Below are 17,748 nucleotides of genomic sequence, written 5' to 3' on the forward strand. Positions count from 1 at the left end.
CTTTCCCTCTCTCTCTCTCTCTCTCTCTATCTCTCTCTCTCTCTCTAGAGTCTATACTATATATCCAGCGTTAATTTCCATGAGAGAGAGAAAGAGGGGTGGTAAACAAAATTCAAAGTTGAAAACTTTATCTCAAACCCATAAATAATTCAAGTGTTTGACAAATTGGGTCGGTTCAGAAAGGATTCAATTCAAGTCCTCGATCTGCATCCTTCTCTTTTCATTCATTTCTTGATTTTGGGTCCATTTTTCGAATCAGGTTGGTTAAGTTTTCTGTTTTTCTTGAATAATTTGAAACAAAAAAACATCATTGACTTTAGTGTTGTGAAAATGAAAATTCTTCTTCTTTTGTTGTTACTGTTTTTTAATCTTACTCTATATGCTACTGCTACTGAAGCTGAATATGATCATTGTAACTGTGATGACGAAGAAGCTCTTTTCAGCATCCACACCATACTTGTTGGTCAAAAAGTCAGTGACTTTTTCATTGCTGTTGCATATTTTTCCATACCAATTGAACTTCTTTACTTTGTTAGCCGTTCCAATGTTCCTTTCAAATTGCTTTTCCTTCAATTCATAGCCTTCATAGTTCTATGTGGTATGACTCATTTACTCAATGCTTATTCTTATCATGGTCCTCCTTCTTTTCACTTGCTTCTTTCTATCACTGTTGCTAAATTCCTAACTGCTCTTGTGTCATGTGCAACTGCATTGACACTTCCACCTTTGATCCCCCTCCTTTTGAAAATTAAGGTGAGGGAGCTTTTCTTGAGGCAGAATGTGATGGAATTGGGCCAAGAGGTTGGGATTATGAAGAAACAGAAGGAAGCTAGTTGGCATGTTAGGATGCTCACTAGGGAGATTAGGAAGAGTCTTGATAAACATACCATTTTGTATACTACACTTGTTGAGCTTTCTAAGGCTTTTGATTTGCATAATTGTGCGGTTTGGATGCCGAATGAGGATAGGCGAGAAATGTATTTGACTCATGAATTGAAATCGGATTCGGGGAAGAGTTTTCATAATTCTATTCCTGTGATTGACCCTGATGTGTTGGAGATAAGGAAAACTAAAGGGGTGAAGATTTTGAGGCCAGAATCTAAACTAGGAGCTGGAAGTAGTGGTGGCGGCAGTGGCAAGGAGTTGGGTGCTGTTGCAGCTATTCGTATGCCGATGCTTCATGTTTCAAATTTCAAAGGAGGGACGCCGGAGTTGGTTGATACGTGTTATGCTATACTGGTTTTGGTTCTTCCAAGTTCGAACTCTAGGGTTTGGACCAAGCAAGAGATGGAGATAGTTGAGGTGGTTGCTGATCAGGTAGCTGTAGCGCTTTCTCATGCATCGGTTCTTGAAGAGTCTCATTTAATGAGACAGAAACTGGAAGAGCAGAACCGAGCGTTGCAGCAGTCTCAGAAGAACGCAATGATGGCCAGCCAGGCTAGGAAGTCATTCCAGACTGTGATGAGCCATGGACTGAGGAGGCCTATGCATTCGGTTGTCGGGATGCTTTCCTTGTTTCAAGATGGTATTACGAGGCCTGAACAGAAGATTATTGGGGACACGATGTTGAAAGTCGGTAATGTGCTGTCTAGTTTAGTAAACGATGTAATGGATATTTCTGATAATAAAAAGGGAGGCCTCCAATTAGAGATGAAACCTTTCCTTCTCCATTCCATGTTGAGGGAAGCTGCTTCCATTGCAAAGTGCTTGTGTGTTTATGAAGGCTTCGGTTTCGAAATCAATGTCCAGAAGTCTTTGCCTGAAAAAGTTTTGGGCGACGAAGCAAGGACTTTTCAAGTAATTATGCATATTATTGGATATTTATTGAACACGTGTGACCGAGGGAAACTTGCTTTCCGGGTTTTACTAGCAAGTGATGGTGGAGATAAGGATGACAAAAAATTGGGTGTATGGAGATCAAGCAGCCAAGTTGAGTACGTAAATATAAAATTTGATTTTCAGATTACAGGTAGTTCTGAGTCAGATGAATCAATCTCAACAAAACAACATTCTAGTAGGAGGCTGTATCACAATAGTGAATCTAAGGAGGGCCTAAGCTTCAACATGTGCAGGAAGTTGGTACAGGTAGGTGCATCATCATCTCCTTGATTTTCTATGTTATGTTTTTGTATCAATTATGTCATTATCTACACTTTATGCTTAAAGGATGATGCTTGGTTTGACTATCTAATGTTTGCCTGCATTTTCATATGGGATCCAAATGTATGCTAGTATGGTTGCTTCTAAACTTTAGTGGAAGTGTTTGTTTCTTCTTACAATTCATTAAGGATATCAAATTATGTGTGATCTGTTCATTCGAAGTCACAGATTACTTATTACTTTATAATTTAAAAGGGTAGTCTAGTGCTGCAAAGCTCTTATATGAGGTTCATGTGAGGGTCGCACTGATAACAGATATGTTGTAAGCAACTTTACCTTGCATTTGCAAGAAACTGATTCCATGACTCGAATCCGTGACCTTCTAGTCACATGGCAACAACTCCAACCGTTGTGCTGAGACTCTAGTTTTTCGTAATAGACATTATTAGAGAAACATCATTAAAGAAACATGAAGATTGGAACAACATAGAAACTGCAATGATTCGGGTGTCTTTTCTTGAATTGTAAGATCATCCAGTTAGTTTTAGAATTCCAATATGAACATGACTACAAAAATTATCATTTCCTTTTCATCAATGTGATTAGGTGACCAATAATTAAGAAGGTTTATGCTTTTTGGGGTTAGGTGGGTGTATTATATAAAAAACAAAACGGTAAAGTAGCATCTTTTGTGCCATCGAATCTAATAAAGTAGGATTTTACTTCTTTATACTCATAAAAGTATACAACTCTATTATTAAAGCATAATGATTTCTCCCTTGAAACCAAAATTTCTTGTTCTTCATTTGCCTATCATCTATTGGTCTGGTCGGGTCAGGTTGGCCTTTGAAAAAGGGATTTATGTAATTATTATTATTAACTCACAATGTTATGTATTCTGACTTTACATACAATGTGAATATTATGCAGATAATGCAAGGTAATATATGGATATCACCAAATTCTGATGGTTTGGTGCAAGGCATGTCACTTCTTCTCAAGTTTCAGACAGGACCATCACTTGAAAGATACATATTTGCTCCTAAAGATTCTTCAAACTCACAGTTTAGAGGCCTCAAGATTTTGTTAGCAGATGACGATGGTTTAAACAGGATCGTGACGAAGAAACTACTCGAGAAGCTAGGTTGTCAAGTAACAGCAGTTACGTCAGGGTTTGAGTGCCTGAGTGCTATAAGCAGCTCCGCTAACTCATTTAAAATTATCATGTTGGATATTCACATGCCTGAAATGGATGGTTTTGAAGTGGCAACTAGGATCAGGAAGTTCAATGGCCCTAACTGGCCTTTGATCATAGCTGTTATAGCAAATGCAGAAGATCAAGTGAAGGATAGATGCGTGCTAGCGGGAATGAATGGTGTGATTCGGAAACCGATCCTACTTCATCAGATAGCAGATGAACTTAGAACAGTCCTGCAGCGTGCGGGTGAAAAACTGTGAATACAATTTCTAAGTGCCTCAAATTGGCATAGAGAACTTGGACTTTTTAAGAGCATCTACAACGGTGAACTCAATATGGGTTCTTTAGATGGGGTCCACTGTGCCACATCATCTTGAAGCAATTCACTCATTTTCTATTCCAACGGTGAACTCAACATGATTCAAGTTCTACTATGCCACATCACCCTAAATCAACTTATTTATTTTTTACGGTTTAACTTTTAAAAAATTATATTATATTCTATTACTTGAATTTATACATTAATATTTAATTTTATGATAACTTAAAATGTTAATTTAAATGGAAAAATAAATAAAAAAGTAGTTAATAAATTTTTTAATAAACTTCTGTAAAAAAATTGTGAAGAAAAAGTATGAGTAACAAATTGTTTCTATTAATGAGCTAACAATCGTAATTAAAGGAGAAAAAAAAGGCTAACGGTGGTATATTAACTAAAAAAAAGCTAATGGTTACAAAATTATTATTATTTAATAAATTAAAAAGAAAGTTAACGGCTATAAATTAATAAAAAATGATAAATTTATTATTATTAATAAATTAATAAAAGGTAGCGGTTATAATTATATTATTATTAAATTATGAAATTAGATAGAAAAAAAAAGAAAAAAAAGGTAACCGCTATGAAGCACCGTTCCTTCCTGACGGTACCGTGATGACACCTTGGCACAACTCCAACAGTGAACCCAAAAAAAACTGGAAGTTAAGTAATTACACGCTGACGGACGAACTCATTTTCACTCCCGTTGTAGATGCTCTAACAATACCAATTGTTTGAAAATAGTCGGTTTATTTTGTAGTCGTAGCTGCGATTGAGTCTTTTGTCACAGCGCATTATGGCCTTTGGTAGTGCAGGTTTTGAACCGTGATTGTGGTCATGGTCATGATCGTGGTCGCATTATGGTTGTGACACTGATACAATTTTTTTGTTTGCTTGGTGTTTGTGGTCACAATCAAAGGTGATTGCAACCATAACTATTAATATTGCAATCAAAATGGCACTATTGTTGTTGCTGTGATGCGGTTCACAATTTAGAATTATGATACAATGTGTATTTTCTAAAAGGAAATAATACAGTGCTAATGAATCAACAAAATTAGCAAAGTTTGTACATGTTTGATTGAATTTAAATCCGGGATGAAAAAAATATTTTCGAAATTATCCAATAATTACCAACAACATTTTTTCTTAACAATGATTGACATTATAAATTTTTTAGCTATCATTAACCCAAAATTCAAAAATAAAAATCAGTTTTAAACTCGGTCATGGTGATAATCATATCACATTGTAGGTGGTAACTTGTTGATAACAGTGTTAATCAAACATCAACAAACTTCTTAATATCAACTTCATACATGTAATACTTCTATTCATCAAAACGTATAAAATAATTAGTGTATAAACTCCTTTTTGTTCATTGTTATTTTTTTATTTTTAATAAAATAATTATTGAAAACCTAAAACATCACTTATTATGTAATGAACTATGTGCAAAATATGGTTGATCCAAGTGGTAAATGACTCATATATCTTAAGCAAAAGTGATTAGAGTTATGATTTGGACTATCAAATATGGAGAAAATTTAGAGAATCTACCTCTTATATCAATTACTAGTAGATTCGTTGATGGAGATAAAGTCTTTATTAAACGATGGTGAATATTTCTTACATATATCATAGTTATCAAAATGATGCAATAAACTATAAGTAAATCACATTTTAATCTTCAAATAAGAGATGGATAATTTAGTCATTTAAATTTACTAAATAGCAAATTAATTTCATAAATTAAATAACATCAATAAAAATACCTATATGCGAAGTTAAAGAGTGTTAAAAATGAGTGAGGATAGTTTAATAAGGATTTAGTGAATGAAGTGTTGTTGAATTGGAGAATGAATATTGAAGAAGCTGAAGGTGAAGGTGAAGCAGCAGAGTATTTTTGCAAGGACTTTGAGTGGGAAGAACTAAGATCAGAGGTTGAATCAAACCCTTCTCTTCGCCACCATTTTGAACCAAACCCTTCTTCTTCCACGCAATCACCTGAATCCGACGTTCATGCTTGGAAGCTATTTCACACCCGCCACTCCTCCGGTAAATTCTTCAAAGAGAGACGCTATTTGTTAAAGGAATTTCCAGTATTACTTTCCTCTCCCCCAAATTCGTACCCTAATAAACTCTTGGAAGTTGGTTGCGGCAACGGAAGCACTATTCTTCCTATTCTACGGGCCAACAAGGATGTTATTGTTTATGCATGCGATTGTAGTGATGAAACTCTTCACAAGGCTACGGATATTATAAATGCAAACGATGTTGCTTCTTCTTTTAAGCATCGTTTTCATACTTTTTCTTGTGATTTTTCCACTATTGGATTCCCTACTTGGTTGGCATGCAACCCTTGCAGACACAGATTTTTAGGTTACTTTGCTTTACCTTCATGCTCTTAATTTTTTACTATTTATTATATATATGTCAATGCTTGATGAAATGTGAAGAGACTTGAAGGCTCATTTGAATTGACTTACATTATGAAAATAGTTTGACTTTAGTTTAGGGTTTAGGGTATATGATAAGTATGCTATAATCCCTTAATTAAGTTGTTTATCCAAACATGGTCTTAGTTCTTTCTATTTCCTTTCAGATGTCAAAGAGGATAATGGACTGCATCTTAAAAATTCATGTTTATCAGAAGAACTTGACTGTTGTGTTGGAGGAGTAGATTATGTTACATTGGTATGAGCTTTTCTCTTTTAATACTGGTTTCAGAATATGTTTAGAGACAATTGAGTTGTTTTTGTATTATTATTATGTTTCTCTTTGCAATCGAGTAACAATGTCTCTTGTCAGCATATTCCTATTTCCTAATTCTAAAAATATATGTTAACAGATATATTCTCCAATCCATTTCAAAATATTTGTCCTGTTAGAAAAGTTTGTTTTGTTTCAACTTATTATCTTCGTTTTTTAAAATCAAAGTATTTTTCCTTCTCTACTATATATCCTGGTCACTTGGTCCAACGGTAAAGTTGTTGCCTTGTGATATGGCAGTCACAAGTTTAAATCCTAGAAACAGCCTCTTTGCTTGTGGGGGTAAGGTTGTTACATCTACCATCCCTAGAGTCCATGTGGTGAGAGCCTCATGCACCGGGCTGCTTTTTTTGACTATATCCTTGTCTCTTCATACTTGTACTAAGTAGAATGAGAGGGAGTATTGATGGAATGCAAATATTTAGAATCTTTTAGTAAAGAGTACTTCTGTTTTGTTTTTTCAACAGAAGGAATTGAGTTAAATGTTACTACATTTTACTAAAATGAAGGCTGTTTAATAGGTTTGTTGATATTTGTAAAATCGTCCTGAACTGGCATATTTTCTGAGGTGGATCAACTGTTATTAAAGTGGCTGGACTTCAAATTGCTCTCTCATTATGTTGCATAAAGTTACTTTGTACATACATCCGTGCTTTAACCTCAATGTTTTTCGTTCCTGTTTTTAAATATACTTGTGGCTTTTATTATTTGGCAGCTGCTTTATTGTTTACTACAAATTCGTAAGTACTTGTACGTGTGTGTTTGTCTTGCCTTAGGTTGTGTAATCTTTCTACACCAGCGCTCTAAATTATTTCATGTCTCAATATGGTGCATAATGCTTTCCTTGTCCTTAACAGCTTTAATTTGGAAGATACATTCACTCATGCTTAAATCTCAGTTTTTTTCTTTTCATCCTTAGTTTTTAATATATTTGTCAGTTTCTTTAGTGTACACTACAATTTTCTCAATTATCGTCTTGCCTTTGTGATGTTTAGTCTTACTATGTTAGCTCCCTAATTTCTTCCTCATAAAAAAGAATTGTGTCTAATTTATAAAATAAGTCGTAGACTCAGTTGAATGTTACTCTCTCTGTCTCACAATGAATGTCGTTTAAGGTTTATTCACACATATTCAAAAATGCAATAATTAGAAGAAAAAAAAGGAGAAGTCATTTTACCAAACTACCTATCTTAACTATTGGTGGGTTTTTACTATTATCAATATGAAGTATAATTCTACTTTGGAAGTTGTGTATATAGTAATCATTGAAGGGTATTATAGGAAAAAATAATTAAAGTTGCAGTGAAAATTATAAATAACATTCATTTTGAGACAATTTTTTTGTTGCTAAAGTGACACACTGACCCTCATTGTGAGACAGAGGGAGTATTGAATTTTGTAAATTTAATTGACCTATCATTGTATTTGTAGCTTATTTTGATGTGTATTGTCAGATATTTACTTTATCAGCAGTACCATTGGAAAGGATGCCAAGGTCCATCAAGGAATGTTTTACTGTGTTAAAGCCAGGAGGCATGGTTTTATTTAGGGACTATGGTAATAAACAAACTTGCCATCTTACTCTTTCCAGAACTTTTGGGAAAATAAATCTGTTGCTCAAGTAAATTCTTTATGTCATAACAGTTACTTTGAAACCTAAATTGCTGACAATGACTGAACCCAATATAATCAGGCCTCTATGATATGACTATGCTTCGATTTGAACCAGACAAGAGAGTGGGATTCAGGGAATACATGCGATCAGATGGAACACGATCATATTTCTTTTGTTTGAATACTGTCCGAGACCTATTTTTGGGTGCAGGCTTCATTGAGGTACTTTCTTCTTTGATTGCAAAAAAAAGAGCTTTGGGTTTGATATAACTTGTAATTCTCTATTTAATTTCGATATTCGTTGACATGTGATCCTGCATAAAATTCAATGCTTGCAAGTTCTCATATATGTGAATTGAGATTAGTATATGTCAACTAGTTTAGTGTTTGTGTAAAATACAGAGCCTTCCATCTGTCAACCTTCCTATAATTCTTGTGCTGTCCAGAGGGTCAAATGTCTCTGAGGTATTTCTGACATACTGTTTGTATTTACTACCACTAAAATCAACATTCTATGAACTCTGCAGCTTGAGCTTGATTATTGCTGTGTCAAGTCTGTGAATCGCCGGAAAGGGAAGAGCATGCAAAGAGTGTGGGTTCATGGGAAATTCCAGAAGCCTGCACTGAGTTAGTTGTCAATGATCTCTCTTGGCGTGCTTTATGAAATCCGGTTTGCTTTTACCTTTATCGATTTTGAGCCACGCTGAAGATTATAAAAGAGAGACAGGTAGAAAAGACAAAGGAAGTCTGTTGTTTCTGCATTCCTACATAAATTTTGATGCCCAGAAAATCTGAAATGATTTTTATTGGAAAAGATAATATAGAAGATTATATTTACACAATTAGATCAGCTATTTATGAATTCTTTTACATTTGAGTGGCTACATGAGGTTAATACTGACTGGATATCTTTTTAATTTTTTACAATGTTCCTCCTTTTAATCAGTGTCACAATCAGATTATTTTTTATTTATTTTAATTTTGCAAGGATTAATCTCCAAGAAGGATAATCTGATCAAGCAGATTTATGAAATCACAGTCACTGTTATAAAAGATAGTAATCTCGTTTCTCTTCCCTAATGGACCATGTCTCATTTGAAATCAAATGAGATGTTTTTTTTCTACCACAACTTGTTTCTCTTCGATAGACTATGTCACATCATTTGAAATCAATGAGAATATTTTTTCTAAAACGACCTGTTTCGCAATCAACAACACTGTAACTATAATTTCTTCAAAAAATCTTGTGGAATAAAAAAAAAATTATATCCAATTACAAACTGTACTCCAAATCTGAGTAGATAAGCAACAATGACAAACCCTAGATGGGATGTTGTCAAGAAGAATTGGTTAGGAGAAAGCATCACTTTACATTGAGCCAAACCCTTCCACAAATTGTTGGAACATTTTATCCTCAAAAGAAGAGCTCTAACTAGCACCAAATTTTAAGAAATTAAATAATAACAAGTTGACACAACCACATAGGAACCAGAATTATGGAATTAGCTCCAGCTTCTCTGATCATTGAAGTCGAATTAAACACAGCTTAAAATATTCTAAAGCTCGAGCAATAAATTAGCTTCCCAATTCCCACAGGAAGAGCTCCCTAGCCATTTCCATATCCATGTACAGTATTCTCCTAAAAACCTACATCAGACTTTCTTAGCAAGAAAGTGAACTTAACCCTTAATCATGATAAATTCTACATTCGACTACTTTTGGAAAAGTGATCTATGATACACTCGAAACTCCAATAATGACTCAAAGTATGAAATAATTTTAAGTAATTCAGTTCAATAAAAAATAAATAAATAAATAAATACACTTCAATATCAAAGGCCAATTAGTTCAGCTGCATCAAGCAATTTAGTTTATTCATAACTCAATAAGTTAATTAACTTTCAACCAAAACAAACTTAATCAATCTCAACTTGTTAGTTAAATAAGTCAAAATTTGAAACTTTATATGTTTGTATGAGTGCATGCAAGTGTGTCATAGCTGGAGCCCTAATTCAACTAGAGCCGTGTACTCCACTGCTTTGTTAATAATAAAAAAATCAGATTAAGCATCAAGTACTTTGACAATGAACTACAAACATGCACTCAGTTTTCAATTGCTGACTATAGACTCCAATAAATTATTGATGTTTATGATGCACTACCGATCGTCGTCCATCCATGTTTTTTTAATGCGTGTTAGATGCATCAATTTTTATTTTTATTTAATTTTTAACAGTAAATGATAGTATGGTTATTATTATGTTAGAAGTAAAAATAAGCTATGATCTTCTTATTATTTCACTTGTTAACTCTTGTACTTTATGTAGATTTATTTAATACTTTAACATCATTATAGTAATGGAGGTCCTATTGACAAGACCAACCGTAAGAGAAAGTTAGGAGTTAGGACAAAGCATTCGGTGGTAAGATATTTCTTTTCACAGTAGAAATTTTAGATTAAAGGAAATGGAATGTAAATTAAAATCATTAAATTTAATGAGGAATTATAAAAGAAAATTACATAATCTCCCAATAAAATTTGGGGCATATTTAATTAGAATGTGAAAGGATTTTAAAAGACTTTTTATTGTATTAGAATCTTATGATATTAAATCAAATTTTTTATGTAACTTAAATAAGTTTTGTAATGTTCAATTAAGATAATCTAAATTTTTTAAATTGAGACTATAAACCTAGTAGTTCTTAATCAAGACATTTTTTAACTATAATCTTAATTTTCTTCATCTTTCTCAATTCTTTTATGAATTTACATCTCTTTCATTTCCCCTACTCTCATCCTTCCAAAGGAAATAAGATTGTTATTTGTCACTTATTCTTAATTATAATAAAATATGTAATCATGATTTTTCCTCCATCGTTGATCCACATGATATGAGAATCTCAAATGATCAAAACAATATTTTTTTCCACTTCTTAAAAATAAATAATATCCATAACAAATCATAAAAAAATATTTTGCTATTATATTTTGGTTGCTCTACTCTTACTAAATAATAAAAGTTACTTATCTTTTAATATATACTTAATTTGTTAGATTATACTTATTATTTATTCATGAGTATTGAGAGAAGAGTATAAATTCAAATGGTTTAAGTTAATGTTTAATTAGTTTTCTTTCTGTAGTGATAAGGGTTCATATCTGGTGACGATAAAAAAAAATTATTAATGAGTATTATTTTTATATAATTTAAAATTAAATTCATATTATTTGATTGTTGAAAATAAATCTTGCAGCGAAATTTTCATACTTTTTGGACTAGACAACGTAAGATTAGAATCGAAATTCAAATATCACATAAAATATACATATTTTTTGTTGTTATTAATTAGTCTAGTGATTAAATTCACTCATTTTAAAAATCACTTTCATATTTTGTGAGTGTGCAAATATAGTATTTTTTGATAGAGATACAATTAAATTATTTCCATAAAGGGTTAGTTCAAGGTTGAAAAACTTTTGTCATCTGTCCCCTTTTTGAAAAATCATTTTCCGGCTGAGTACATATAGATTGAGAGCATCAATAATTTCATCCACAAGACAACCTTTCTCTGTTTTCTTTTGGAAACACTTTTTTTCAGATAATAAAGATAACTATTTGAGTTCAGCACTTTCAACGGTACACGTGGTCCACAAATTTTTTCTTCAAAAACAAAAGTTACTTACTTCATTCCAAAATATAAGATTTGAATCACGAAAATTAATTTTTCTTTTGAATGTAATAAGCTTATTTCATCTCTAATAGTATATTAAATGTATAGGTTGAGATACATTTAAATGATGTGGTAGTTATGGATTATCAATTGGGTAGGAAGAGATAAAAACATAAACATTTTTTAGACTGGTGGAATAGTCTTCTCTCTTTGTTTCAAGTGTATGATTAATTTTATCTTTTTTAATAAATTTATAACATGAATTTAATCTATATACACTGTAAATATTTATATTACCAATCAATTAAAATTATTAAATTATTAAATATTTTAATTTTTATCAAAACTATATCTAAAATTATGTTATGTATAATTATAATATATTGATAATATATATAATTTTTTTTACACTTAACATAAAAATGAAACTCTTAGAGTATTTCTTATACTCTTTAATAAATTTTGTTTTTTCTATAAACAAAGATTATTTAAGAAGTCCAGTTATTATAAAATATGCATGCATTAAATTATAGATACATTAAGACTGTAAAGAATAATTTAAAATAATTTCATTTTTGGTATAAGACAAATTTAAAATATTAAATCAATGTTTTATCGTAGTCTTGCCTTAGTTTTTCGCTCAATGTGAAAAGCCAACTTTCGATTAATGTAAAAAGTCTTTTTTAGTGACATTATTGGTAAATCTCCAAAAAAATGAAACTCAACAAAACTACATCAAAGTCAATGAGACTATTGTGTGTTTAATTATTTCTTTACATGCATAACTCTATCATGTAAGATATATTTTCAATGTGCACATAAATTATGTAATCAGTAATTACATTATAATTGACTGATAACAGGCAATCACATATTAACTATTTGTGCATACATACATTATCCACTATCTACAATTTCATACGTATTCTAAATGCACGACAATTACTGCCTCCGTTTTAGATAAAATAATATTTTTTTTAAATTATTTATCAAAATTTGGTATATTTATTGTTTTCATTATTGTAAATTAAAAATATTAAATTGAGAAAAGCATATAGTATAATATTAATTAATCAAAAAATATAATATTTGTAAATTTTAATTTAATTAATAAATATTAAAATTATTAAATTCAATATTATGTCGAAATTGAATCTGAAACTTCCCATTTATATTAAAATTTCTGATGATATATATTATTTTATATAAAAAATTATATATCATTAAAAATAAAAGAAATTAATATTATATAATAAATTAAAAACTATATTCACGATTTTTTTTTACAAATGAGTAATTCTTTGTGGAACACATAGAATATTCTTTATCTCAATCATCACTCTTGGAATGCACAATGACAGATGCATCACATCGTTATCGTGGTCACCCAGCAACAACTCTTTTTTGCACCGATTGACCGATTATTTATTTTATTTTTTTAATTGAAAAGTTAGAGTACAAAAAATATTATATGACTATTAAGACATTTTATGATGACCTCAAGAAAATAACATATTATTTGATATCGTATCTTAGAATTTCATTCAAATAAAAAAATGAAAAACTACAAAAGCAATAGGAGACTACCAAAATCCAAAGTAAAAACAAGCAAAGGCATTTTTTTTCTATATATAAGAATTGATTTGAGACCCAACTAATTTATTGGAATTAATACATTTGATATTTGATTTATTTTTTTAAAAAAAAATATAGTATTTAATAATATTATTCTTTTATAAGTAAAATATTATTAACAGGAATATAAAAAATTAATACTCTAACTTTTATATCATAAGGTAACCTGAATCTAACATCATAGTAGAAAACAATTAAAAGAATTACGTAAACTCTTTTTAACGATAGAAGAATATAAACTACAATGAAAAATATAATATGTAAGTGAGTAAAAATACTCAAATACAATACATATTTAAGACAATATTATTAATATAGTTTAATGATTTTATTCGCATATCAATGGTGAATTTAAATGAAGTAAAATGATATCCAAATTATTAGAGATTGAATTAATTTGATTTAGTTTAGATTGAAATCGAACACAGAAAAAAAAAATCAATTGAAATGATTTTGATTTTTGTTATAGAATTTATCAAATCATTAATTAATTTTATTTTTATATCTCTACATGAAACTCAAAATACATAAAATTAGAATCTAAGTTGAAATATGTAGTGCCTTTTTTAATTAGTATTATTTGTAATTATTTTATAGGACGAGTTTTATGGTACTATTAAAAAAAGTGTGTATCGATATTATTAATATTTTTATCAATAATTTTCTCTAATTTATCTATGTAAGCGTTCTTTTAATATATATTAAAGTCGACTAAATTAAATTTTTTGTATATTTATCTATTTAATTTTGATTTCAATAATTAAATAAATTATTTTTACAAATAAAATTTTAGTTTTAAATTATAATAAAAATATTACTTTAAAATAGATTAATACAATAAAAGTTAAAAATTTGATGATGTTAAATTTAAAATATAATAAAACTAATTCATAGATAATATATTATTCAACTATTAATAATTTTAATTTAATAATACTAAAACATTATTATTTTCAAAAATATATGATAGAAGTTTCTATTTTAAATATTATTTTTATATAAACAAAAAAATGTTAGGGAACAAGGTCTGCTAGTAATTATAGGGCTTCCACTAAATTATGTGCTGGAAGGTCGAACACCAACTTAGACAAGATGCACATCCAACAATACAACAACCTCACAAGTTTCAAGATCCACCTACTCTCAGACCTGCGTGCATACTCTTAAGCAAATACATAACCCCTACGAACATAAACTATAAATTCAGCACAATTTGCATGAGGGTAGTACTTCAAGTACATAAGCTACATAGCCAAATCTTCACAATAAAGTAGTGATATGATTCCACCAAAATCAAAGATCCCATTAACCATGCTGTAGGCACATCGTAGGATTTGTCGGCCAATTAGAGAAGACCAAATTTGATATTTTGTTCACCTTGCAAATGTATCAACACCACGAATGTCTTTGTCCTTAAGTCAATAAAATACATAAGGTTGTTGATATATTAGCTATGTTTAATTGGTACTAACACACCTCTTACATCTCTATTTTGATCTAATTTCTTATATCTTTTATGTTTAACAATGAAACTTTGGTCAAAGAAATATTTTTTTCTTTATACTTTTGGTGTATTCAAGACACCAATTTCTTTCATTGATTTTGACTAAAATTTATAACATAGTTAATATTAAAGTCTGTTTAATTTAACCGAGGAAAAAAGAGAAAAAAGATTTAATGTAAAGTAAGAGAGATTAATATTTTTAATGGTTTTATATTTTATTTAAGAGGGAAAAATAATTGAATAAAGTGAACTTTAAGAGGAATTTTGACTCTTTTTCTTTTTAAAAAATAAAACAATTATATAAATTTTAAAATATTTTTTTCTCTTTAATTTATCTTCAACTAAATATACTTTAAACGTCGAACAGTCATATGATTCTCAGTATTCTCCTAATTGACATGGTAGTTGGCAATTTCTTTTTATATAGTATTTTTTTTATAAAAATATTTTTTAAAAACACAAATTTCAACATAAAAGTTTACATCTGAATTATTAACATATATTTTTGAACGCTTATATTAATATTTTCCTATTTTTAATATGTTCTGTCGGATCTAGAATAGAATAAACTTTAATGTAATAAATATATTTTAAATTGCAATGCAACATAAATTTACGTTACAGTGAAATGCAAAAAACTGGGACTGATGTAATCAAAATTGAAGTTCCGATATCAATACAAATACTTTAAAATGTGCACCATTTACGTCCGAATTTAAAATTATGGTAACAGATAATGTTAGCTAAATGACTAGCCTGGATGGATATATATAATGGATCAACACGTGGAAAAAATCATCTATATAAAACAAATTTGCCTATTACATTGAGGAATGTAAGGATGTCCATTAATGCTTAGACTCAAGATAGTTACATTTTGACCATCTAATTAATGAATAGAAATGCTCATATACTCTATTTCTAGGTCAAAATTCAGAAAAACAATAATCCCAGCTTCTTGTACATGTTATATAATTTATTCAATACGTCGTAAACATATAATTTATCAAAGAAAAGAAAACATATGTTAAAATGTTTAAGTATACGGATTAATTAACATTAGTATTGATTTATAAAATTTCATGTCAATCGTCTAGAAAATTGTTATAATGCATTTATGTATATATTTAGCATTTTGAGAAACGTGTTTGATATTCTTTCTTCCTCAATCGGTCTATTATAGTCTTTTTTATCATGAACTATACATTTGAAAATAGTAGCACAAAAGTGAAAAATTAAAAAGTCAAGAAGGTGATAATAAACATATATACAGATCATAATGCAATTCAATCCAGTCTCTCACATAATCTAATTAATTAACTTAGAAAAAATAAATACATAATTAAAAGAAAATAAAACTTGATTCACCTTTGTTATCATAGCACATAGTAGTGTAACTATGATTTTAAAAATTTGTAATATTACCCCTGGCAACAATTGTAGAGTGCAATGAAACTATTGAAGTAACAACAAAATTAGTAAGGTGTTCTACCATGACCATGAGCCCAAGGAGAATTATAAGCATCATGATTCAACATTTGTTGTTGTCCATTTTGAACTCCCAAATTACTACTAACATTATTATACACCGAAGAACCTTCTCCGCCCGATCCACCCTGCGCTTGTCCCATCCCCACCGGCGAAGACTCACCGCCACCACCACCATCTCCCTGCCCTTCCTGATCATCACCTTCACCATTCTCTTCCACCGGCAACCTCTCATATGTTGCATTCGAAAACGTAGCCGCCATTAACATAACAGGTCCGGCAGCCACAAGCGAGCCAACCACACCACCTCCAACCACCTGTCCTTGACCTCCAGAAAGGTAAATAGTCAAACCAGTAGCACCAGGCGGCGAGGGTCCGGGAAGCACCGAACCAGTCAAGGACAAAATATCGAACCTACCGGAAAGAACAACGACAGCTCCGGGAGTGGTAGGCTGGCGGAGTGAAACATTAAGAACAGTTCCAGTTGCGCTGAGAATGCAAATACCTCTCTGTCTTTTTCTAGCGAACTGAAGGATGCAATCGGAGATGTCGGATCCAGTAGATACTTCCATGACGTGGCTTCGAAGCGCGTTAGGGCTGTCTCTTGTTATGAATATAGGTGGTTTAGGTTTGTTTTTTGAACCTGATGGACGGCCTCTTGGGCGGCGCGTGGAGGAGTTTGTGTTTGTTTGATCGATTGCTCCTCCTTTTGGTTCGTCGCTGTTTTCTTTCTCATCTTGATCTTCATCGTTGTTGTTGTTGTTGTTGTTTAAACCTGTAATTGCACTTTCGTTATTCATGGAGAATCCCAGATCCGGTTTTATGAGTGGGGATGATGGGTTCACCGAGTTGTCCATCCCGCCTAGACCAATCGGTCCGGTCCACCACCGGTTCGCCATAAACTGAACCGGTAAAAAGAAATCTCAAAAAACCTAGATATATATATATAAGTGTGTGAAAGTTAGTTATAATTGATTATGAGATCTATATAGTGAGAAAATATTTAGAAGTAGTTAGGAAGAAGATGAATTAATTGTGAGGTAGCCAGCTAGGTAGTGAGTGATGGGAAGAGGTGGAAGGTTATTGTAAGTTGTGTGAGTGAAGAAGGAAGAGAAAGAATAATAAAAGGAGGTGGTGATAAGTGATGGGGAATATGCTTATTAGGGTTTGATTAATGTAATTTTGTCGTAGTGTGTGGGGTAGGATTATGTGCGGGAAACAAGGTGGGTTGCACGCCGTTGCTCGCCTCCCGACAATTATCACATGTCACTTGCTATATATATATATATATACACCACTGTCATCGCTGTTTTCTTTTTCTATAGCTAAATCTTACTAATTTCTATTTTTTTTTTATTTGTTTTAATTATCCTAATTTCAATTTTCAGGCCCGTGAGATATTGTCTGATTGGAATTTTTCATCAGATTTTAGAATTCGTTCATGGT

At 31.0% G+C, this 17,748-nt stretch overlaps 3 protein-coding genes across 6 annotated transcripts; 2 read left to right on the forward strand and 1 right to left on the reverse strand.

Annotated features, from left to right (window-relative positions):
- Positions 1-6: 6 nt before the first annotated feature.
- LOC101508648 (protein EIN4) lies at positions 7-3,607 on the forward strand. Of its 3 annotated transcripts, none has more exons than XM_027333810.2 (3): positions 7-259; positions 398-2,085; positions 3,031-3,607. In XM_027333810.2, the coding sequence occupies exons 2-3, from the start codon at positions 601-603 to the stop codon at positions 3,556-3,558; spliced, it is 2,013 nt and encodes a 670-aa protein (XP_027189611.1). In that variant the 5' UTR covers positions 7-259; positions 398-600; the 3' UTR covers positions 3,559-3,607. The 3 variants fall into 3 exon arrangements, with proteins under 3 accessions (XP_027189611.1, XP_027189612.1, XP_004495561.1); XM_027333811.2 differs by having other exon boundaries at positions 754-2,085; XM_004495504.4 differs by having other exon boundaries at positions 7-2,085.
- A 1,785-nt stretch (positions 3,608-5,392) lies between these two features.
- Positions 5,393-8,945, forward strand: LOC101508966 (uncharacterized). 2 transcript variants are annotated; one of them, XM_004495505.4, is made up of 5 exons: positions 5,403-5,999; positions 6,223-6,314; positions 7,844-7,946; positions 8,083-8,225; positions 8,531-8,945. In XM_004495505.4, exons 1-5 carry the CDS (start codon positions 5,477-5,479, stop codon positions 8,633-8,635), a joined length of 966 nt encoding a protein of 321 aa, XP_004495562.1. In that variant the 5' UTR covers positions 5,403-5,476; the 3' UTR covers positions 8,636-8,945. The 2 variants fall into 2 exon arrangements, with proteins under 2 accessions (XP_012569881.1, XP_004495562.1); XM_012714427.3 differs by lacking the exon at positions 8,531-8,945 and having other exon boundaries at positions 5,393-5,999; positions 8,034-8,224.
- A 7,121-nt stretch (positions 8,946-16,066) lies between these two features.
- On the reverse strand, positions 16,067-17,511 carry AHL18 (AT-hook motif nuclear-localized protein 18). The gene has a single exon (XM_004495506.3). It carries the CDS (start codon positions 17,199-17,201, stop codon positions 16,290-16,292), a length of 912 nt encoding a protein of 303 aa, XP_004495563.1. The 5' UTR covers positions 17,202-17,511; the 3' UTR covers positions 16,067-16,289.
- Between the last annotated feature and the right edge of the window lie 237 nt (positions 17,512-17,748).

The sequence above is a fragment of the Cicer arietinum genome, chromosome 4 (assembly GCF_000331145.2).
Source record: "Cicer arietinum cultivar CDC Frontier isolate Library 1 chromosome 4, Cicar.CDCFrontier_v2.0, whole genome shotgun sequence".
NCBI lineage: Eukaryota > Viridiplantae > Streptophyta > Magnoliopsida > Fabales > Fabaceae > Cicer > Cicer arietinum.